Here is a 23,386-nt window from a genome sequence, read left to right as displayed (position 1 = left end):
GTCAGACGAGGAGCGCCGTCACACAGCGGGAGCCTCCCTCCATGCCAGCATGGTGCGGAGCGGCCCGGAGAAGAAAATGAAGAAGAGAAGAAGAGAAGAAAAGAAGAAAAGAAGAAGAGAAGAAGATGAAGAAGATGAAGAGAAGAGCGGGAGCCTCCCCCCATGCCATGGGTGCGGAGCGGCCCGAGGAGAAGAAGATAGAAGACGCCGCGGAGGAGATGCTGGACGAGAACGCCGGAGGAAGAACCAGAAGAGCCAGAAGAACCAGAAGATGAAGGAAGATAGTAGAAGTATTTAAATAAAGGAATTGTCAAAAACTGTCTCTTGTCATTTTTAACATTTTTGACAGTTTTTTAGTGAAATGGTAGGGGTACTTTTGTACCCCCTTACCATTTCACACAGGGGGGGGGCCGGGATCTGGGGGTCCCCTTGTTAAAGGGGGCTTCCAGATTCCAATAAGCCCCCCGTCCGCAGACCCCCACAACCACCGGCCAGGGTTGTGGGGATGAGGCCCTTGTCCTCATCAACATGGGGACAAGGTGTTTTGGGGGGCTACCCCAAAGCACCCTCCCAATGTTGAGGGCATGTGGCCTGGTACGGTTCAGGAGGGGGGGGGGCGCAGTCTCGTCCCCCCCCTCTTTTCCTGCGGCCTGCCAGGTTGCGTGCTCGGATAAGGGTCTGGTATGGATTTTTGGGGGGACCCCACGCCGTTTTTTTTTTTTTTTTTGGCGCGGGGTTCCCCTTAAAATCCATACCAGACCTGAAGGGTCTGGTATGGAATTTAGGGGGAACCCCACGTCATTTTTTTTTTTAATTTTGGCCGGGGTTCCCTTTAATATCCATATCAGACCTGAAGGGCCTGGTATGGAATTTAGGGGGACTCCCACGTCATTTTTTTTTTAAAATTTTGGTTCGGGGTTCCCCTTTGGGGAATTCCCATGCCGTTTTTATCAATGAACTTCTATGTGTATTGTCGGCAATGCAATAGCCGCGGGTAGTTTTAAATGAGTTTTTTCCTTCAAAATGTCATTTTGCTGTCAGACTGTTCTAAACACAGGAAACATGCGCCCCTTTACAGGCATACTATAGACACCCCCCAGGTACGAAATTTAAAGGGATATTACACTTTTATTGTTTGACTTTAAGCATTATTAAAATCACTGCTCCTGAAAAAACGTCCGTTTTTAAAACTTTTTTTTGCATTGATCCATGTCCCCTGGGGCAGGACCTGGGTCCCCAAACACTTTTTATGACAATAACTTGCATATTAGCCTTTAAAATTAGCACTTTTGATTTCTCCCATAGACTTTTAAAGGGTGTTCCTCGGCATTCGAATTTGCCGCGAACACCCCAAATTGTTCGCTGTTCGGCGAACTTGCGAACAGCCAATGTTCGAGTCGAACATGAGTTCGACTCGAACTCGAAGCTCATCCCTAGTCACAATGCTTTGAATGGTTTCATTTCTGGCAATGGGGTGCAAATCTCATGACAAATTGCACTGGTGTGAACCAGGGCTCAGAGTCCAGTTGCAGAGAACAGAACTTGTATTAACGTTGGGTTCGGCAATTCACAACAAGCTCGGAAGGAAGGCGCCCAACTGGGAACACTCACAGAATACAACAGCGATGTGTAGCAGAGCAGGTCTTGGATGTGCTGACACCATCTGTCTTGAGGGGTAAAAAGTGGCCTGGCCAATCTGTACCCAAATGAGGAGGTCTCCAGGAAGGAGGGCATGTCACTATCCTTTTTCTACTCATCTGGAACCTCTCCCTACCGCTAATCACTGTCCCTGTCAGATGGGTGACCTGACCCTACACTACCCACACTTGAAATACGCGCCAAGCCTTGGAGTCAGGGCCTTAAAAAAGCTCTGCTTGACCCAAGGTGGCTGCCAGAGTCACATGGGGTGGCAGCATCCAATCGCATAGCCTCCCCAGTGACTCAGGAACCCATAGAGCAGTGGTTCTCAACCTTTCTAGTGCTGTGACCCCTTGATAAAATTTCACAAGTTGTGAGGACCCCTAACAGTAAAATTATTTTCGTAGCATGGGTTGTCAGCACCCAAGGCATGACAAGTAATTTGCGCCCCTAACCCACGGACATTTAGCGCTACCTGAGTGCCTTCCACTCGTACAAACCCCTTATGGTACATTTTAGGATGTACCACTCTTTCTCTTTGTTCTCCTTTCGTTCCCTTTTATATCTCTCTATCCTAATTTATTGGGTTTTTTCCCCATCCCTCTCTCTATCCGTCTTTCTTGTTCTTTCTCTTATTCTTTCTCTTCCTTTTTATTTGTTCTTCCCCTCTTTTCCTCTCCCTTCCATGTATTCTCTATTTTCATTCCTTCGCTTACTCCTTGGTGGGGGGTGGGGGGAGAATGGGATGAGTGGCAGTGCTGGTGGGAGTTGGGATGAGTGGCAATGCTTGGGGGAGTTCTGATCAGCCAACTTGGGTGCTCTTGATCAAGGTCATCTGCTGATCTTAGAACTGTAGTGGGGACTTTTAATGGCAACTACAATCACAGGTAGTGTTACTCACTGCGTCTCCGGCTTCACTGTGTCTCTGACTTTGTGGTGTCTCACAACAGTGACACCTATGCCGAAATCAGGAGATAGGGTCTCCTCCAGCCCCTCCCACTTTACATTCCTCACCAGTCAGCTGACCTCTAGTCTCTGCCCCCCAGCCATGCCGTGAACTGAATGGGTGGCTGCGAAGAAGCTGAGTGGGTGGCCGCGGGTTCCAGGAACAGCCCAGCTGGGCGGCCACAGGCTTCAGGGACAGCCCTGCTGGGTGGCCACAAAAAGGCTGGGAGAGAGCTGCGGGCTTCAGGAACAGCCCAGGATTTGGTGACCCCTGGCAAATCATCATTTGACCCCCAGGTTGAGAACCACTGCCATAGAGGAACCTTATTCCCCTTGATTTCTCCTCCAACTGCAATGCCGCTGCGGTCGAGCGCTATTTACAATGCAGAAAATAGACTGCAAGTGCCTACAAGTACATGCAGAGTAAAAGCTTCAAGCCCTTTTATTTACTGAAAAGGGAAATGATCAGCTATTTGTTGTAATCCGATTTTCCAGTTTATTGAAATATTTTTTCACAATTCAGATGTCTTATGCCCTGTACACACGATTGGACTTTCTGACAACAAAACCATGGAATTTTTTTCGAAGGGTGTTGGCTCCAACTTGTCCTGCATACACACGGTCACACAAATGTTGGCCAACAATTACGAACGTAGTGACGTACAAGACGTATGTGATATCTCCATTACAAACGCTAGTTTTACAAGACCGAGCGCTTCTGGCTTGTCCTTGATTCGTGTTTGTAATTGTGTTTGTAATTTGAGCTTTTGTCCGACGGACTTGTGTACACACGATTGGAAAGTCCGACAACACACATTTGTTGGCGGAAAATTTGAGAGCATGCTAGCCAACATTTGTTGGCGGAAAGTCCGACAACAAATGTCTGATGGAGTATACACACGGTTGGACTTACCGCCAACAAGCTCACGTCCAACATTTCCCGTCGGAAAATCCGATTGTGTGTACGCGGCATTATTCTACAGTCAACATAATCCAATTCCTATTTTTACATTCAACCTAATGCCTTGTGCTGGAAATATTATTTCCTTATTGGTTGACACCAACAGTAAGCTACACAGCAGAAATCATGCATATGAATACACAAGCACTGGAACATCATTATGTCATCAATAGAGAAAGAACGCTGCCTTATCTTGGTGGCAATGTCACCTCTACTTTAGTAAATCAAAATCTCTGCGTACTTATGTAACTAAATTCATTTCTTCATTATTTTTCAAATTTTCATAAACATGATTTCTTTCTGTGTTTTCTCAGTGATATAAACAAAATTAATGATGCCATTGCTGACCAAGTTGGGATATTCGTCCAGAGATTCACCACATTTCTAGCCGGCTTCTTGTTAGGATTTGTCAACGGCTGGAAATTGACCTTGGTTATCATCGCTGTAAGCCCACTGATTGGAGTAGGAGCTGCTCTTATGGCATTGGTAAGAAGTCTTTAATCAGGTAGTAATCATGAAGTCTTCATTGTCCTCAAGGATATTTGTGCACATTCTGAATCTGTCTGTGTTTTCAAGGCTGTTGCAAAATTGACAGGAAGAGAACTGCAGGCATATGCTAAGGCCGGGGCAGTTGCTGATGAAGTTCTGTCTGGTATTAGAACTGTTGCAGCTTTTGGTGGCGAGTTAAAAGAAGTTGAGAGGTTTGTTATTTATTATTTAACCATATCGTCAATAAATGCTATTTAAAGATGTCATGGATGGAAATTTTTTGCTTGCAACTTTCAAAAATAGCTTCCTAGTTACTACAATTTAATGGCAAAAAAACCTTTTGTGGTCCTAGCATTTTAACTTTTGTTTAAAGCCCAGTTCCAGTCTCCACAACCTGCATGTTTCTTTACATTTTTTACTTGAAAATTTTTATAAATGTCTTCTGACCAGTAATGTGACAAATGTTACCCTCTTTGCCTCTTTGTCCAACTCTGCATGGTCCTTAATGATGCAGATTATTGCTAATGCTAACATGATGATGTCATCATTAGGCCCTGCATAATTCAATTACGAGTGCAGGGTGATGTGGCAACGCACTTCCGGCGGGTGGATCCTTGATGCCCTGCACTCAAAAGTTACTTAAATAATGCTTGACAACATACAGCTCAAAGGAGAAACTGGTGGTACTGTAGATCGCTGAGCAGTGAGTCTATGTGGTTATGTTGTATGAGTAATGTGTTTTAATGTTGTATTTTGTTTCTTTTCACACAGGTATGACAAGAACCTTGTTTATGCTCAGCGCTGGGGAATAAGGAAAGGTATTATTATGGGATTCTTCACTGGATACATGTGGTTTATCATATTCCTCTGCTATGCATTGGCGTTTTGGTATGGATCCCAACTGGTCCTTGATGAGGAAGAGTATTCACCTGGAAATCTGTTACAGGTAAGGAAGTATCCTCAGTGGAAGTCTACATAGTCTAAATAAAACCTGACCCAGATTGTATTTGTAGAACATGACTAGGGTATTAAAGATGAATTTTTCTTCCATACTGCCTGACCACCACTGCATTACTCTTCAATACCAAAGTAACCCACTCAAGACACAAAATGGAGGTTAATGGCCATCGCAGCTTTTTATGAACAAATTGTATAAATAATAGAATAACACTCAATGCAATATAAATAGGAATGGTGCCCCAATGTCCTTGTAGCCAATTCTGCTTAAAAGAATATCTGCATAAACCTGTAAGGTAGGCCTCCAGCCGAACAATTCTGACTTGGAGACATTACACCAAAAGCAGCAGATACAATGAATGACCTCCAATTCACTGTGCATGAACCATACAAAATAAGGGTCCTATGATGGATCCTTATCAATTTACATTTGATCATAATGACCATCTCTATGGACCTTGTACCCTACCAGCTGCTATGACTATCCAAAGCAAACCTGTAACAGTCCACAGCAGAATGACAATAACCATAAAGAAAAATCTTAAAGAGTGGTGGGAGGGGTGGTACATTTTCCTGACACCAGTTATATTCTGACTCCATGTTTTATTTTAACTTGAAAACTTTTATACGCCAACCCCAGTTTTAACCTGTAGGCCCTATGTCTATGTCTCTTCTCCTTGACTTTAGGTATAACATTTCAATTTGTTGGTATCTTTCTCCTTGACATTGCGTTTGTTTTACTTCTTTTAGAAGTAGAAAATGCTCACTTAACAATGTGAATATTATTAACCTACCTAGCAGTATTCCCAAGTGTGGCTCTGGGTGAATTTTCCATACCAAAAGCGGTAACCCCGAGCCACACTCGGGATCGCATTGTGGGATCCAAGCAAAGTTACTTACCTTGTCCCCAGGATCCTGCGATGTCTCCCCGCTGTGCGTGCAAGCTGTGTCCTCCGCTTGATTCATCACAGTGCCGGGCTCTGTTCCCTGCGAGCGTCGCGACGCACGGGGGCGGAGCCTGGTGCCAAATTCGGGGAGTAAGATAGGTACAGAGCCCCACTAGATAGTGAGAAAGCAGGCGTGGCATTAGGGAGACTTGGTTTTAGCTTTTAAGGACACATATGTCTTAGTTTCCGATTTAAAGGACAGCTGTACCTTTAGTACAGTTATTCCTTAACTAAACCCCCCAACCCCCCTGAATGCAGTCTACCTGGTAAAATATATACCTTCCTCCCCATTCTGGCAATATTTACTATGTGGCCTGCATCCTGCCCAGCACTGCACAGTCTTTGTAATGAAAACATCCAAGCCAAGTTCTTTAGAGGCCACCAAGAATATGGTTCATCCATAAAATTAATAAGTCGGGGTGCACGTGTGCAATGAAAAGGGCTTTATGAGGGGGGGTTGTTTACATTGCAAAGGCTGTGTGACATGGGACAGGGCTTCCAGTGAATATTGGAAGGAAGGTAAGTACATTTACCAGACAGGCTGCATTTAGGGTGATGGGAGAATTACTGACTGACCATTGAGCCACTCGGGCACTGCCCAAGGGCCCTGGGCCAATAGGGGACCCCATCAGGGTTGCCAGCCTCAGTAAAACCAGGGACAGTATGTAAAAATCTGTGTTTTTTTTACATCTGTCTCTGAAATGTCCCTTACTGACATCCTTTTGGTCTAAAAATCCCGAGGTTATAGCTGCCCCATTTCTCCAGTACCTTCTCAGCCAATAGAAACATGTCTGTGTATACTGTGTGTATATGTATGTGTATACTGTGTGATTGTATACTGTGTGTCTGTGTATACTGTGTGGCCCCATAATCTCTGATTGCCTGGGGGCCCCATAATCTCCTACTGCCCAGGGGCCCCATGAGTTGTCAGTCCGCCCCTGGTATTATGGTACGTTGTCCTTTAAACTCATAGCATTAGCAAAGAGTTAATGTTTCCTAGATAGATTAGAATTACTTCTTGAGTATTCTTAATGCCTGAAGCTGCTCTATACTTATCTCCTAGTAAAATGCTGATAAGAATTCACATGCCCCAGCACTTACTACAAATGTTAAATAGACCTTTTCCCACAGGAATACTAGTAGAGGTTCTTTCCATGTATATTTTTTTTCCTACTTTGAAAATATAACTTTTATTGTCCCACCTAATTTAAATAACTCCACTGTCATCTAATTTTAGCTAAACTTTTAAATATATTTGATGTTCTACTCATTTCCACATATTTAATGGTGTTGCCTATTTAACCTGGCCAGTCAAGCTTTGTGCAGAAGTTCTGGGAATGGAAATGTAAAAACCTTGCTCAAGGTCGCATCTTAAGTCGATGGTAATTAATATTGCACACACAAAGGCATGACTGTAGGCACTGCAACCCGTGCAAGATTGATTTATTCACTCTGAAATTGGTTTCAGCAGTTACAGAGAATAAATGAAATGTGTTCTTCAGGTAGGGATCCAGTCATTCAGATAAGTTAATATTGCATTTTAAAGGGGAATAATACTGTGTCATGTGTTTTGAATAAACATGTAAAAGTGATCAGCTCTATGCAAATATTCTTATGAACAATATTCTAAAAAAAACTTGTTTCTATGTGTAGCACTAACTCTCGGTGGAGCTGCTGGTTTAAGCGGGCTTGTTACCTTCTCTCTCCTTCCCTCTGTTTCACCGGCAGCGGGTCTATCGTTCCATTGAGTTTACCTCTGGATGACACACGCACCAACACTTGAGTATGTTTTCAATGCTTTATTAAACCATCAACGAAGGAAGTAGCAGGAAAGAGGCAGAAGGAGAACTGCAGAGGAAAACTCAAATACCTTTTTAGTAAGATTCTTGACTAATGTCCTTGGAGTTGGATATTTCAGTACTCCCTTGGTGGAACACACTCCTTGCACGCCTGGATAGGCCTCTCTTACTAGCCTAGCAGCCAGCACGTAGCACAAACAAAAGTCTCTGCCACAGACTTATTTGGGATGAACCCGTACAATCCTCTGCCACAGGATGTATTGTTTTTTTTGTGGTGAATGTCAGTCACAGTGCTTGAACCTTTAAGCCAACCTGGCAACACTATGCTGTATAATCACTTTAGGATACGTCCTCCAACCGAGTCACCAGGCCCCTCTCCAGACCAGCACGTTGCATGATCCTTCCATGACGGGTCCTCCCCTGGGATCTCCTCGGCTGTCCAGCTTCTTCCCTTTGGATAGACAGCTCAGGACCATTCCTCGGCCGCTGTGGTAGGCCCCAGACAAGCTTCTGGGCCCACCCCTGCGCCGCAGCAACGCGAGCCTCCGTAAAGGAGGACCACGAGATAGCTCTCTAACGCATACCTGTCGTCCAGGAGTGCCAGCAGGTGGCTGTAAAACGAACCCCAAAATATGGCGTCTGTCCCATAAATACCCTCGCCCAGAATGCAACTCGGAGGACCACCTCCACCGAGTTGTCTCCGGGACAGAAGAGCATCCATATGCTTAGACACGTTACCCTTCCAACACTAGCCAGCGGTAACAGCGACACCCACGGCTCAGTATGGAAACACACGCAACGTCAGCCAAGCTGGAACAGAGGCAAATCTAATCTTCCTAACGAACAAGTTACTAAATTTACCTATCAGATGGTAGATCGCAAATCTACCAGCGCTACATATGTTTAGTCTGTAAATATATACGCAAATGGACACGTTTTTCATCCTTTATACTCAGCTACCTGGTTGTGGTTCCCTGAACGTTTTCTTACTAATACAGGGCAGGGTCTTTCTGAGTTCAGTGAACTCCGCAGTCTTTAGTGGTGTGAAAGTTCCACAATGATCCTGGTGGCTAAAGACCATGTGATCTTTGTCTAGGATTTGAACCATACAAGGCAGCATGGGAGCAGCACATTTTTACTCTTACATTCAGAATAAAGTCCCTTTTTACTCAAAGTGATGTGATTTGGTTCTCTTGATATGTGTTTTTTTGACTTATGGGAAGTGTGTATAACTCCTCTTCTTAAAGTGTTGTTAAATGACCTCCTAAGTAGTGTGTTTGGCTAACTTTTCAGTCAAATGTCCTGTACACACGGTCGGACATTGATCGGACATTCCGACAACAAAATCCGTGGATTTTTTCCGACGGATTTTGGCTCAAACTTGTCTTCATACACACGGTCACACAAAGTTGTCGGAAAATCCGATCGTTCTAAACACGGTGACGTAAAACACATACGTAGGGACTATAAACGGGGCAGTAGCCAATAGCTTTTGTCTCTTAATTTGAATTGTGTACACACGATCGGAATTTCCGACATTGGATTTTGTTGTCGGAAAATTTTATAGCAAGCTCTCAAACTTTGTGTGTTGGAAATTCCGATGGAAAATGTGTGATGGAGCCTACACACGGTCGGAATTTCCTACAACAAGGTCCTATCACACATTTTCCGTCGGAAAATCCGACCGTGTGTACAGGACATTACAGTGTGGTTCTTGGTGTATTGTGAAATGAAAAATAAATTTGTTACCTTTTATTACTGAATTTAATTCTAGAAGAAAAGGTTTAGGGGCACAGGATACTCAAAAATAGCACAAAAATAAGTCAGGTATTCTGATAGCAGTAGTGGTAGCCACTTTAGGAGCATGCTCTAGGTAACTGCAGTCTATCCTAGGTGTGGTGGATCTCTGTAATCAATGGGGTTAGTTTACTAAAGGTAAATCCACTTTGCACTACAAGTGCACTGCAAATGCACTTGGAAGTGCAGTCGTTGTAGATCTGAGGGAAAGATCGAAATAAGGGAAAGTTCTGCTGATTTCTATCATCCAATCATGTGCAAGCAAAAATGCTGTTTTTTATTTTCCTTGCATTTCCCCCTCAGCTCTACAGCGACTGCACTTCCAAGTGCACTTGTTGTGCACTTGTAGTGCAAAGTGGATTTGCCTTTAGTAAATAAACCCCAATGTGTCTCTAGACCCTCTAATAACAGCCAAAGACACTCTTCAGCCAGGAAATTCTTTACAGATGCTCTTTCCAAGCAAACATCTTTTAGCCCAGCTTCCTGTGGATATACACACTCCAGCACAGCAGCTAATGTTCTGGGCCTCCAGCACATGCCTCAGGCTGAGGCAAAGCCCAGATTGAAATCCTTCTAGCATACATCCCAGGAGGTGAAAAAGACTCTGGAAAGGTCCTTCCAAATGATCTATTTATCATCCCCTTAAACCATTTCTCTCAACAAAGACCTTATGGATTGGCTGGGTCCGATATAAATTCATAATTCAGTGATTGTCCTGCCCACACTTATTACTGGAACCTCCTCAACCATAAAAAAAGCGTAGCTGCTGACTTTTAATAAGCACTCACCTGTCCGATAATCCAGCGGTGCACTCACCCCAGTTGTTTTCACCCTGTGCCCTCCCTCGGCAGCGCCGGCATCTTTACTATGGGCACCCGTCTGTGACAGCTTGCGACTGTGACAGCTTAAAGTGGAACTTCCCCTTTTGGTGGAGCTCCACTTTAACTATACTGATAATCACAGTGTAAAGAAAGATAGAACTGCACTGTTCCACGTCCCAAGTATGTTCCTCTGGCCCCCCTCCGCCGTAGGTCATGCTTTATTTTCCCCTCCTTTCCACCCTAGGCGAAGCCACTGTATGGGTTTCACCCTGATTGCGCTTATTCGTAAAGACATTGGGGTGTTTTTCATTTTTTCTATAGTGATAATCAGTCATATTTTAAGTATTGACTTTATTTATTCTAGGTATTTTTTGGTGTCCTGGTGGGTGCTTTGAACCTTGGACAAGCATCTCCCTGCTTACAAGCCTTCGCCTCAGGACGTGGAGCTGCAACAAACATTTATGAGACCATCGACAATGTAAGCTACCCTGACATAAGATAACTGTCAAGTATATTAAGTAAGACAGAGATCAAACTGACACATGCAGTAATCCATAGCAATGAATCCAAATGTTGCTTCTACTAGCTTCAGTAAATTTTGCTTGTTTTGTTTAACGCTACATCTTGGTAGAAAAGAATATTTTTCCAATTTCACTGATCAGGACTTTAAATATGCCATGCCATCATCCATAAAAAATGATATAGTTAAAATATGATTTTTATTTACATATAATATCATAGAATTGTACAAAAATGACTATAAATATAAATGAAACAGATTACTGTTTCCGCTAATGGCACCACAGCTGTATACGAAATATGGTATTCAAATACATTTACCATATACCTCAGGGAGTTTTGACAAAAGTGTTAATAGCGTGAAACTGAACAGACTCAATATCTAGCTCATTGCATTGTTTTGATTGTGAGATGGTTATGCATTTCACAGATATTGTCCGCTTTTTAAGACAGTATATACATATCCAGTGTGGGCATTCTATATATAGATATACACACAGGCGCACACACTGTTATAAATAAATGTGAACAAACATTTTAAAATATGTTAGGTAGGTCAGTAGGGAAGATGTTGGTCTCAATAGGACAGTGGGTGGGGTCAGTCAGTAGAGCAGTGGATGGTGTCAGTGGGACAATGGATGGTGTCAGTAGGGCAGTGGGTGGTATCAGTAGGGCAGTGGACAGTGCCAGTAGTTTTATATATTTATTATTTTATTTTTATTGTTGTTATTTTTTTTTTTTTGCTATATTATTTTTTATAATTTTTTATACAGTTTTTTTAGAACCCCGGTTGGGGGGCTTTGGGAAAATATCAGGGCTATAAACAGACCCTTGATGTCTCACATTTGAGACAGAGAAAGGGATGGAGGACAGAGATTCCCCAGTATCTTCCCCTGCAGCCTCAGCTGCACTAGACAGTGAATGAATGGGAAGAGCTCTGTGCTGAGTGGCTTCCTGTTCATTCACAAACTGGAGCATAGTAAACCAAATTTACTATGCTTCAGTTATGAATGAACACAGTTAGTGATCATTACCAGGTGGGGGAGGGCAGGAAGCAGGGGGAATCTGCGCCACACAGGGTGATTAGGGTGTGCCCAAGCACACCTGGCACACCCCGTGTGCACTCCTATGTACATATCTAAAATCATACAATAATACAATCAGTCATGACAATATTGCACATGTCCTTCAGTCATATTACTCAATTAGGGAGCAGGGGGTATTAAATTGCCCACTGAGGGCACCAAGCACATTGTGTGTGCCCGGGTGATAAGGGAGTAGGTGCACACTTCAGGGCTAAAGAGCAAAGGCAACCAAACACTGAACACCCACCATTATCATTACTTTGGAGTAAGGGAACCATGAAGCACTGCGAAGGAGGTTGACGATCCCAGAGGTGCTGGATTCTGCACAGACTTCACTTAGCAATTTTTATAATATAAAGCGGTATAGCAGGAAAGTTACATTATTACTTCCTTGTCTACTAGTATCAACTTAATTTGGATGTTTATATATGTGAGTTTCAGTTTAACATGGAACTGAAGTAAAAAATAATTACCTTAGTTCCAACAGCCCAACACCCAGGAGGCCCCTAGCCAGTGCCAGCATCTTCTCCATGGTTTCTTCCAGGTGCCAGTCTTCAGCTTTTTTTTGACTGGCCAGTGTGGGATGACATCACTCCCGCTCATGTGCAGGAGTGCATGTGCAGCTCATTATAAAATTGTTAGGTCAAGTACAGAAGCGTAAATACTTCCATCCCACATACTTACAAAGAAGTCAAAACAAATTGCTCATGGGACTTTTTTGGAGACCATAAAACACCAAAATATAAGATAGAAATAACATCAACTTTATTAGAGCATATGAGAATAAAATAGATTACAACAGTAAAGCATATTCTCTGTTTTTAATCTATTGTATTCTCTATGCCCTAATAAAGTTGATGTTATTTCTTTTTTATATTTTGGTGTCTTATGGCCTCCAAAAAAGTCCCATGGGCAATTCGCTTCTTTGCATGTGCAACAGGGGATTGCAAACAGGTAGATAAGTGAGTTTTATTGCAGAAGAGACATTACACGTCTCTTCTGTAATAAAAAGCCTGCTAGTTCGCAGTTTCTTTCTTTTCAGTTTTTGTTCCACTTTAATGCCCCGTACACACGGTCGGACATTGATCGGACATTCCGACAACAAAATCCATGGATTTCTTCCGACGGATGTTGGCTCAAACTTGTCTTGCATACACACGGTCACACAAAGTTGTCGGAAAATCCGATCGTTCTGAACGCGGTGACGTAAAACACGTACGTCGGGATTATAAACGGGGCAGTAGCCAATAGCTTTCGTCTCTTAATTTATTCTGAGCATGCGTGGGACTTTGTGAGTCGGATTTGTGTACACACGATCGGAATTTCCGACAACAGATTTTGTTATCGGAAAATTTTATAGCAAGCTCTCAAACTTTGTGTGTCGGAAATTCCGATGGAAAATGTGTGATGGAGCCCACACACGGTCGGAATTTCCGACAACAAGGTGCTATCACACATTTTCCGACGGAAAATCCGACCGTGTGTACAGGGCATAAGTCTTGCAACTACATGTCAGACTGTGCTGAGATTGGAATGTGTCATGACTTTCACTATTTTTTTACTGCCGCTCAGCTACAGAGTTTTAGACTGGTGGTTATTTTGCTTGTTAGAAAGCTCTTTTTCTTACTCAATATAAAACAACAAGATTTACAGTTGTGATTTCCAGAATAGAATCAATTTTATGCTGAAATACAGCAAAAGGCCAGGTAAACCCAATAGGATCATTTTCGTAAGTGCACTTCTATTCTGCCCAGAGACGTATATGGCCAATTTTACATATTGCAGCATTTTCTAAACTACATCTCATACAGTGCATGTAGTGACTTCCAATTTCCTTTCAAATGTTCATGCAGCTCCCTTAAAGGGAAACTAGAATAGTGGACAGATTTTATTAAATTTATTTAAAGTTTATATAATTTTAAACTGGTATTTTTGTTAGTTTTTAGTCATATAAAACCTTTTTTTTACAAAAACACTTTTAATACAGGGTGCAGCGTTAATACATGTGTGTGCACACGATTTACAGAGCACTAGGGAGGAGTGGAATGATTCAAAATTGATTTTAGTACAAAATGTACAATATTTTTTTTTTTTAATTTCTAAAAAAAAAAACCATAAGATAATGGGAATAATAGCAGGCATTTTTGATGAACTGATCCAAGATAGTTGCAAGTGGCTTCATTAACCCTCAGGAGCCATTAAAGCCTTTTGCACTTTTAAAAAATACATACAGAGGGGACGGAAAGTATTCAGACCCCCTTAAATTTTTCACTCTTTGTTATATTGCAGCCATTTGCTAAAATCATTTAAGTTCATTTGTTTCCTCATTAATGTACACACAGCACCTCATATTGACAGAAAAACACAGAGTTGTTGACATTTTTGCAGATTTATTAAAAAAGAAAAACTGAAATATCACATGGTCCTAAGTATTCAGACCCTTTGCTGTGACACTCATATATTTAACTCAGGTGCTGTCCATTTCTTCTTATCATCCTTGAGATGGTTCTACACCTTCAATTGAGTCCAGCTGTGTTTGATTATACTGATTGGACTTGATTAGGAAAGCCACACACCTGCCTATACAAGACCTTACAGCTCACAGTGCATGTCAGAGCAAATGAGAATCATGAGGTCAAAGGAACTGCCTGAAGAGCTCAGAGACAGAATTGTGGCAAGGCACAGATCTGGCCAAGGTTACAAAAAAATTCTGCTGCACTTAAGGTTCCTAAGAGCACAGTGGCCTCCATAATCCATAAATGGAAGACGTTTGGGATGACAAGAACCCTTCCTAGAGCTGGCCGTCTGGCCAAACTGAGCTATCAGGGGAGAAGAGCCTTGGTGAGAGAGGTAAAGAAGAACCCAAAGATCACTGTGGCTGAGCTCCAGAGATGCAGTCGGGAGATGGGAGAAAGTTGTAGAAAGTCAACCATCACTGCAGTCCTCCACCAGTCGGGGCTTTATGGCAGAGTGGCCCGACGGAAGCCTCTCCTCAGTGCAAGACACATGAAATGCATGGAGTTTGCGAAAAAAAAAACTGAAGGATTCCAAGATGTGAGAAATAAGATTTTGGCCTTAATTCTAAGCGGTATATGTGGAGAAAACCAGGCACTGCTCATCACCTGTCCAATACAGTCCCAACAGTGAAGCATGGTGGTGGCAGGATCATGCTGTGGGGGTGTTTTTCAGCTGCAGGGACAGGACGACTGGTTGCAATAGAGGGAAAGATGAATGCGGCCAAGTACTGGGATATCCTGGATGAAAACCTTCTCCAGAGTGCTCAGGACCTCAGACTGGGCCAAATGTTTATCTTCCAACAAGACAATGACTCTAAGCACACAGCTAAAATAATGAAGGAGTGGCTTCACAACAACTCTGTGACTGTTCTTGAATGGCCCAGCCAGAGCTCTGACTTAAACCCAATTGAGCATCTCTGGGGAGACCTAAAAATGGCTGTCCACCAACGTTTACCATCCAACCTGACAGAACTGGAGAGGATCTGCAAGGAGGAATGGCAGAGGATCCCCAAATTCAGGTGTGAAAAACTTGTTGCATCTTTCCCAAAAAGACTCATGGCTGTATTAGATCAAAAGGGTGCTTCTACTAAATACTGCGCAAAGGGTCTGAATACTTAGGACTATGTGATATTTCAGTTTTTCTTTTTTAATAAATCTGCAAAAATGTCAACAATTCTGTGTTTTTCTGTCAATATGGGGTGCCGTGTGTACATTAATGAGGGAAAAAAATGAACTTAAATGATTTTAGCAAAAGGCTGCAATATAACAAAGAGTGAAAAATTTAAGGGGGTCTGAATACTTTCCCGTCCCCACTGTATATTAAAGGAGAAAAAAACAACTGAATTACATTTCGTTCTCCACAGCACTCTGTGTTTTGAATAATTGCTATTGAATATTATTTAACCTGTTAAGCCTAGTACACACGATGAGATTATAGGAGGATTTTTTTTTTTTTTTAATGCTAATCTCCATATAGAAAATTAATAGGTTACTAAAGTGTGAAAATTCTCGTACGACAGAATAAAAATTTGGAAGTGATGTAATGTGTTGTAGTGTATTTGTATTGTATTTTCGGATGAAAACTTTATTGATTAAATGAAAATCGTATGATCTGGTATCGTACAAGAAACATTTTCGTGTTTGTCCCTTCGAAAAATTTCAGATGACAGCTGTGTACTAACGATAAGATTATTGTACGATCTCTGCAAAAGCGGTATTTTTGGTACAATATTCTGATCGTGTGTACGGGGCTTTAATGTAGCTGATTTCCTGCAGCCACCTCCTGTCCAGTAAGTTATTGACATCTGGTGAGTGTGTTGTGTGTTACTAAGCACAAGGTGGAACATTCACTAAATAGGGTGTCCTGGGAATCGGATTTTACATTTATAAAGACTATTACACTTGTTCACTTTATGGACTTTTATATTTTTCATTTTATATTTTATTTTGCATTCTTAATATTTATATTACAATTAATTTGCTTGTTGGTAGTTGTAATAACCTGTGGTGGTACATTTTACATAAGCTTATGCACATGAAAGCAAGCGCTGTCTAGGCATAGCATTTCGCTATATTGCAATGCCACTGCAGTGAATAGAGCTGTATTAAAATGTGTCTGGTGACATTTCAATAAAGTTCTGTGAAAAATGCAAACAGTTTGATACACTGAAATTGGCCTATCGGCACCCTGAAGTCACAAAAGCTCATCATGCAAAATGTCTGCTTTGTTGCAGGAGCCAAAAATTGACTGCATGTCTGAAGAGGGCTTTAAATTGGATAAAGTCAAGGGAGAAATTGAATTTCACAATATTACCTTCCACTACCCATCCAGACCAGAGGTCAAGGTAAGATGCAGGACTCGGCAATGGCTTTGGTCTGTATAATGAGCATATGCTGGTCCCACAGCATGCATTGCATGAGCGGAGTATATCCACTGTACATTTAAGGATGAACTGCTCCATAGTGACTGCAGCTACAGAGGTCAGTGCGGGCATGTTTTAAAGTTCAGGCAATACTTGAATGTCCATAGCTCCACTGCACATTTGGGTTAATCCTGGAAAAGCATACAGAGAACATTGCTTAGATACCCAGGGTTTCAGTTTTTCTTGCAAGCTGTAGTTCATCAGTCCAACCTGTTTGTGAGAAATTTGGTGATCTGGTCTCTTTTCTAAAGCAGGAAAAATATTCCCAAAAATACCCAATGCAGGTTACTGCCTATAACAAACAGAGAGGTTAATATATTAAAGTATTCGATAAAACAAGAAAAAAATGTATAATTGTAGCACAAATGACTAAAATGCTCAAAAACACACCTTTGTGAGTAAATTATTAACCTATATTTTTATCCAATGCTTACAAATAGTGTAAAAGTATATACAATAAACAAATACTTAAAGTGGAATCCCCCATTTTTTTTTTTTGTTTACCCTCACTTACCGGGAGGTGGGTTCTGCACATTTCAGAACATTCAAGAAGGTTTTTTGCAAACAGAACTTTTATGAATTTTCACAACTGCACTTTATAAGGCACTTTATTGACACGAGAACTGTGAACTATAACATTAATTGTTTACACTTTTATTGTGGATTACTTTTTACACATGTTTTTTGTATGTATTTATACACTATTTGTAAGCACTGGACAAGAATAGGGGCTTTTATTTTATTCACAAAGGTACACGGGCCAGACTCTGATTAACTCTGGTTTGCTCAGCAGGGATCTGTCTGCTGATCCCCTGCTGAGCAAAGCAGAGTGGGCAGATGACAGGTCCGTGTCCACTAGGTTTATGCAGAGCAGACACGGACACAGACCTCTCTGCTCATATTAGAAGATTTTGATGATTGTAGCAGAGTGACTTTTACCTTTTTTGAGCACTTTGTTGTCGCACAGTAGCACTCTCCTTTTTATGACTTTAGTCATAACCGCTGCTATTATAAATTTTTACTTGTTTAAGCTCATAACGATGTCAGGGGGAGTACCCCCACTGGTAGCTGCTGAGAATTTTAGTGATATAGGCTTTTAAACATTATATACAGTATCTCACAAAAGTGAGTACACCCCTCACATTTTTGTAAATATTTTATTATATTTTATTATATCTTTTCATGTGACAACACTGAAGAAATTACACTTTGCTACAATGTAAAGTAGTGAGTGTACAGCTTGTATAACAGTGTAAATATGCTGTCCATTCAAAATAATTCAACACACAGCCAATAATGTCTAAACTGCTGGCAAGAAAAGTGAGTACACCCCTAAGTGAAAATGTCCAAATTGGGTCCAATTAGCTATTTTCCCTCCCCAGTGTCATGTGACTCGTTAGTGTTACAAGGTCTCAGGTGTGAATGAGGAGCAGGTGTGTTAAATTTGGTGTTATCGCTCTCACTCTCTCATACTGGTCACTGAGAGATCAACATGGCACCTCATGGCAAAGAACTCTCTGAGGATCTGAAAAAAAGAACTGTTCCTCTACATAAAGATGTCATAGGCTATAAGAAGATTGCTAAGACCCTAAAACTGAGCTGCAGCACGGTGGCCAAGACCATACGATGGTTTAACAGGACAGGTTCCACTCATAACATGCCTCACCATGGTCGTTCAAAGAAGTTGAGTGCACGTGCTCAGCGTCATATCCAGAGGTTGTCTTTGGGATATAGACGTATGAGTGCTGCCAGCATTGCTGCAGAGGTTGAAGGAGTGGGGGGTCAGCCTGTCAGTGCTCAGACCATACGTCGCACACTGTATTAAATTGGTCTGCATGGCTGTCGTCTCAGAAGGAAGCCTCTTCTAAAGATGATGCACAAGAAAGCCCGCAAACAGTTTGCTGAAGACAAGCAGACTTGGGACATGGATTACTGGAACCATGTCCTGTGTTCTGATGAGACCAAGATAAACGTGTTTGGTTCAGATGGTGTCAAGCGTGTGTAGCGGCAACCAGGTGAGGAGTACAAAGACAAGTGTGTCTTGCCTACAGTCAAGCATGGTGGTGGGAGTGTCATGGTCTGGGGCTGCATGAGTGCTGCCGGCACTGGGGAGCTACAGTTCATTGAGGGAACCATGAATGCCAACTTGTACTGTGACATACTGAAGCAGAGCATGATCCCTCCCTTCAGAAACTGGGCCACAGGGCAGTATTCCAACATGATAATGACCCGAAACACACCTCCAAGACGACCACTGCCTTGCTAAAGAAGCTGAGGGTAAAGGTGATGGACTGGCCAAGCATGTCTCCAGACCTAAACCCTATTGAGTATCTGTGGGGCATCCTCAAATGGAAGGTGGAGGAACGCAAGGTCTCTAACATCCACCAGCTCCGTGATGTTGTCATGGAGGAGTGGATAAGGACTCCAGTGGCCACCTGTGAAGCTCTGGTGAACTCCATGCCCAAGAGGTTTAAAGCAGTGCTGGAAGATAATGGCCACACAAAATATTGACATTTTGGGCCCAATTTAGACATTTTCACTTAGGGGTGTACTCACTTTTGCTGCCAGTGGTTTAGACATTAATGGCTGTGTGTTGAGTTATTTTGAGGGGTCAGCAAATGTACACTATTATATAAGCTATACACTCACTACTTTACATTGTAGCAAAGTGTCATTTCTTCAGTGTTGTCACATGAAAAGATATAATAAATTTAAAAATGTGAAGGGTGTACTCAATTTTATGAGATACTGTATATGGGTGTATATTGTTTTATTAATATACTTAAAGCGGGGGTCCACCCATCTATCTTTTTTTTTTTTTTAGTTCATTCACAAACTTTTCTTCTCAGCATTACATACTCACATATTGTGTGTAATATGTCCGCCTGTGTCAGATTTCGTCGGAAAGAATAACTTATATTATTCACTGCAGGCGGTTTCCATCTTAATTGTGGGCATTTGAAGCCCACAAGCATTTATTTCCTGGATGTGGTGAATGCTGTGCTCCCAGCATTCACCGCTCGTTCCTGCACATGATCAGTGGCATCCTGGGAAGCCTGAGACTAGCTCCCAGGAGTCTGGGAGAGGCTAGAAACACACCTACTCCCACGGGAGGAGAACCAGGAAGTGCAAAGAAGAATAGAAAAATAAAAGGTAATTACGGCGATTTAATTTTTTTTAAACGGCATGTCAGCATCTAGGCAAGGAAGAGAATACATACAGATATTGTTCAAAATTTGGGTGGAACCCCGCTTTAAGTGCCTGCGCTAAATTCAGTAGATCTATTCATCACAGAGATTCTCCGAATCCACTAATTCAAAACTGCATTGGAAGTTTGAATCTGGTTAACAGTAAAGTTGCACAACACAGGCCCATCTCTGCATGCTCTTAATCTTACGATTTTGCTATGGCTAACAACTCCCTGCCTCAAACTAGTGATCAGGAACCAACAAGCATGGTTTTTAATCAATTGATCACTATAACAGCCAATGGGAGTGATGGCATGGCGTTTGTTTACAAACCTAACGGCTGCAGTTGTTGCTGTAAATATCAGTGTATAAAAAAAAAAGCTTAAAACACTTGATTGGCAACTGCTAAGTGTAAGGTAACTTTAAAATAGTCATAAAGTTATTTTAAAGTTAACCAATGCATCCCAAAGCTGCTACATTTAGTCTGGGCATCTGGGTTTGAATTTTCTCTGGTTTTGACAATATTAAAGTGGTCGTAAAGCTCAGTCATGGAATCTGAGCAAAGCGCGTATATCTGTAGTGTTTACTTATTTCTCTCTAAAGATCTTATTGTTATTTCTCTCTGGTGCTTCGTTACTCTGTTATCAGCATGAGTCACTTCTCAGAAGTTTTCCCGTCACATGAGATACATTTGTGTCGGGAGGGGGGAGGGGGGTGAGAGCTCAGAACCGAACTTGTCTATTCAGAACACAGTTCTTCTGCTGTGTGGAAGGGGTGTTTTCCTTTCCTCCAATCAGCTCTCACACATTGTAACTGCAGGCTCTCCACCCCCTCCTCTGTGCTCCTGACAGACGAAGAAATTTTTTTAGCAAGATCTGCCCTTTTGAAGGGGTGTAGGGGACAGAAGACTGATAAACAAGTAAAACCTATGTAGGAGGATCTGTTTCATCTCTGTGTATCATCTGAGCCTGTTCACTTCACTGGGTATATGTGAGGGTTTACATCCACTTTAAGCAACACATGAGATGACTTTAGTGCTCTTCTGAACTGCATTAGCTGCAAATTATTGTACTAACCCTGAATAATACTTTTCTTTAAGCAGCCCTTTAGTCATTTTTTCATCTTTCCATCTATTAAATCTTGTGCCTTTGTTGTTTTAACTTTGAATAGTAAAACATTTTTTTTTCTGCCAGTAAATACCTTATACAGCCCACTTCCTGTTTCTTGTCTGGTCATTAGCCTAGGCTTTTGACATCATGCACAGCTCTCTCTCACTCTTGTGAGAGTTTGCCAGGAAGGGAGGGGGGATGAGTCATACGAGGGCCTATGAGAGCTGCAGAGCTGGAGGTGTGCCTCTGTGTGTCTGTGTAAATCCAGGAAGTGAACAGGCAGCAGCTTCAGCTGCCCACAGTTAAAATGGATGCAGCCAGACTCCGTGGAGGGAGATTTCTGCAGCATATTTGGTAAGTACAGAATCACAGTATATATGAAATAATATCTAAGTGGTTGGAGGGAAGCTTCAAATGGCAAAGATGTTTTTATTACAAATTATGTGAGCAGACTGCAGTTCCTCTTTAAGGTGATTGACAAGTGATTTCATTTTTTTTTCAGATTTTAAACAAATTAAACATGATTGTTAAAGCTGGTGAAACAACAGCGTTTGTAGGTCCTAGTGGAGCTGGAAAGAGTACAACAATTCAACTTATTCAACGCTTCTATGATCCTGATCAAGGCATGGTGAGTAGACTAGATATCTTTTTCAGTGGCTTGGACTTTTTTTTATTTGCCTGGATATTTAAATGCAGATTTGGCCAATCTACTGGATGTTCAGTAAATTCATTAGTTCATTAATTAATCCTCCAAATTCACAAGAGAAGTGCTGAAGTCAATGCAGCAGGGTTTCTGCACTTAGTTCCTCGTCCCAAGTATCTTCTCTGTGTTTACAAGTTAGAAGGCTAGAAGGCTGTAAAGTCACTGCTGGGAGGGGGAAACATGATAAACAGAGCTGCTAAAAGTGCTCCTACTGTACAGTTTGAGGATGGATTACTCCACAGCTTCAGAGGTCAGTGAAAGCTTGGTTTTAAGCCTATTTACTGTTTGTTAACAAAGGGTAAATATCTAAATGTCATCGGCCTGGGGGGCTGAGCAAAATGTGTTTGGGGCATGGCCTGGTCAGAGTCCAGGCTGAGGTTACCACCCCATTCAATTCATTAGGACATCTTAGATGTGCGGCTTCCAGGGCTCATCCTTCTTTCCTTGAGCTATTACAGGAGTCAGGACGGGCTCCATCCCCTGCCAGCACTCTAGCAGCAGCCACAGATGTACTATCTGCACACCCCCCCTCCACCGAGCCTGAGCGGCACACAAACACTTTCCAGGTCACATTTGCACTTTAACTCCTGATTCCAGAGAAAAGATTAGGGACTGTTTTAGATATTTAAGTTTGCTTTGGTTCCTCTTTTGGAGATTTTGCCTCGCTACCTGTCAGAAAAGGAAATGATAGAAATCTCACCTATGGAGACACAGAAGAAAAAAACATTTTGAGTAGAGTAGGAGAAGGTTGAAAATATTTTTTCTGCTGTCTATGACTTCCCATCCTGGTGATCACTGCACCCCTACCTATTTTTGTATAGGTGTCACAGAAAAGAACAGGAAGTGAAGATATCATTTCCCCAATGTGAGCAGAGACAGAAAACAAAACTAGGTTTTAAAATTCAGGTTAGGTTTCCTCACCCTCATCATTTTGTTGCTACTTTTAAACTTCTAGGTCACTCTGGATGGGCACGACGTACGTTCTCTGAATATCCAGTGGTTGCGCTCTCTGATTGGTATAGTAGAGCAAGAACCTGTTTTATTTGCAACAACTATTGCGGAAAACATCCGCTATGGCAAAGACAGTGCAACCAAGGAAGAAATCATCGCAGCGGCCAAGGAAGCAAATGCCTACAACTTCATCATGGACCTACCTCAGGTATTTTTGCTTTCAAAGCCTGTCTAAAATATATTTAGGTTTATGAAATAGTTTTGCAAATTGGCACTAGTGAGACCCTCTGAGTGGTGCAAACCTTTTTGTTTGTATTACCTTGATATGATCAATATTTTGGTGATACGTTGGTTACTTTGCTATTGGGTATCTGCATGTACACTGTATTTGTACCTCTTTTTACAACAAAATAAAAACATACTGAATAGAAAATAATATTGATTTGATCTTGAAAGAAAATTGCAGTGAAGCTTTCTTAAATTGTTTACAAAAGATAGCAAAAATGAATCAACTCAAAGAAACAAAAACTTTTACATT

The 23,386-nt window shown here is 41.9% G+C and overlaps 1 protein-coding gene across 2 annotated transcripts in view; it reads left to right on the top strand.

Annotated features, from left to right (window-relative positions):
- Positions 1 to 23,386, top strand: part of LOC141147030 (bile salt export pump-like) — a 108,546-nt gene that overhangs the window by 26,444 nt on the left and 58,716 nt on the right. For both annotated transcript variants that reach the window (XM_073633998.1, XM_073633997.1), the window contains 7 exons: positions 3,859 to 4,030; positions 4,121 to 4,245; positions 4,805 to 4,979; positions 10,719 to 10,832; positions 16,709 to 16,819; positions 21,697 to 21,822; positions 22,853 to 23,056. In XM_073633998.1, the coding sequence (XP_073490099.1) occupies positions 3,859 to 4,030; positions 4,121 to 4,245; positions 4,805 to 4,979; positions 10,719 to 10,832; positions 16,709 to 16,819; positions 21,697 to 21,822; positions 22,853 to 23,056 (1,027 nt within the window). The remainder of the gene's footprint in view (positions 1 to 3,858; positions 4,031 to 4,120; positions 4,246 to 4,804; positions 4,980 to 10,718; positions 10,833 to 16,708; positions 16,820 to 21,696; positions 21,823 to 22,852; positions 23,057 to 23,386) is intronic.

This window comes from Aquarana catesbeiana, linkage group LG06 (genome assembly GCF_042186555.1).
Source record: "Aquarana catesbeiana isolate 2022-GZ linkage group LG06, ASM4218655v1, whole genome shotgun sequence".
Taxonomy (NCBI): Eukaryota; Metazoa; Chordata; class Amphibia; order Anura; family Ranidae; genus Aquarana; species Aquarana catesbeiana.
The sequence above is the reverse complement of the archived record's forward strand: the minus strand, read 5'-3'. Positions and strand labels throughout refer to the sequence as shown.